The sequence below is a fragment of the Seriola lalandi genome, unplaced genomic scaffold, assembly GCF_002814215.2.
Source record: "Seriola lalandi dorsalis isolate HSWRI2012SDOR001 ecotype SW California unplaced genomic scaffold, Sedor1 jcf7180002052156, whole genome shotgun sequence".
NCBI classification, from domain to species: Eukaryota; Metazoa; Chordata; class Actinopteri; order Carangiformes; family Carangidae; genus Seriola; species Seriola lalandi.
Window position 1 is genome coordinate 6,473 of NW_019522709.1, and position 930 is coordinate 7,402.

General features: G+C 43.9%; 1 protein-coding gene across 1 annotated transcript; it reads left to right on the forward strand.

Annotated features, from left to right (window-relative positions):
* The first annotated feature begins 15 nt into the window (after positions 1-15).
* Positions 16-916, forward strand: LOC111650294 (cyclin-A2-like). The gene is made up of 3 exons (XM_023400175.2): positions 16-122; positions 312-535; positions 634-916. The coding sequence occupies exons 1-3, from the start codon at positions 24-26 to the stop codon at positions 896-898; spliced, it is 588 nt and encodes a 195-aa protein (XP_023255943.2). The 5' UTR covers positions 16-23; the 3' UTR covers positions 899-916.
* Positions 917-930: the final 14 nt, after the last annotated feature.

Genomic DNA, 930 nt, shown 5'->3' on the forward strand with positions numbered 1-930 from the left:
TTTTTCTTTGATCAGACTCTCCCATGGACATGTCTGTGGTTGAGGGGGAGGAGAAACCTGTCAATGTAAACGAGGTCCCAGAATATGCTGCTGAAATCCACACGTACCTGAGGGAAATGGAGGTGAGATATTTTAAGTGCAAATACCACTGTATCCTGATCTGATGCAGTTTAGACCTGAGGTTGCAGGTCTAAACTTCAGATCTGTGTCTTGGTAGGGTTATGCCAAGTTTGTCATTAGACCTTTTTTGAAATGTAGCTTATCTGAACTTGTCTGCACATGGCTTTTTCTAACAGTGTTGTTGTTTATAGGTAAAAACCAGGCCTAAAGCAGGCTACATGAAAAAGCAACCAGACATCACCAACAGTATGAGGGCCATCCTGGTGGACTGGCTGGTTGAGGTTGGCGAAGAGTACAAGCTGCAGAACGAGACACTTTATCTGGCCGTAAACTACATTGATCGGTTCCTCTCTTCAATGTCCGTCCTGAGGGGGAAGCTTCAGCTCGTTGGGACTGCTGCTATGCTGCTGGCTTCGTATGTGTCCATTTTAAAATGTGTTCAGATTACAAAATGAGTGTCTAAGACAGGCTTTTCATCTTTTGTAATGCGATTCCTTTAATGATCAAATGCAGGAAATTTGAAGAAATCTACCCCCCTGAGGTGGCAGAGTTCGTTTACATCACAGATGACACCTACACCAAGAAGCAAGTGTTAAGAATGGAGCATTTGGTGCTTAAAGTGCTCTCCTTTGATCTGGCAGCACCAACCATCAGCCAGTTTCTCACCCAGTACTTCCTCCATCAGTCTGTGAACAAACAGGTTGAGAGTTTGGCAATGGTAAGCATGCAGTTATTACACTTTTATACAACTGGCTGTGATCAGCACCTCTGGCCATGACAGCAGATAAATCCAATCTTCTTAACCAAAGA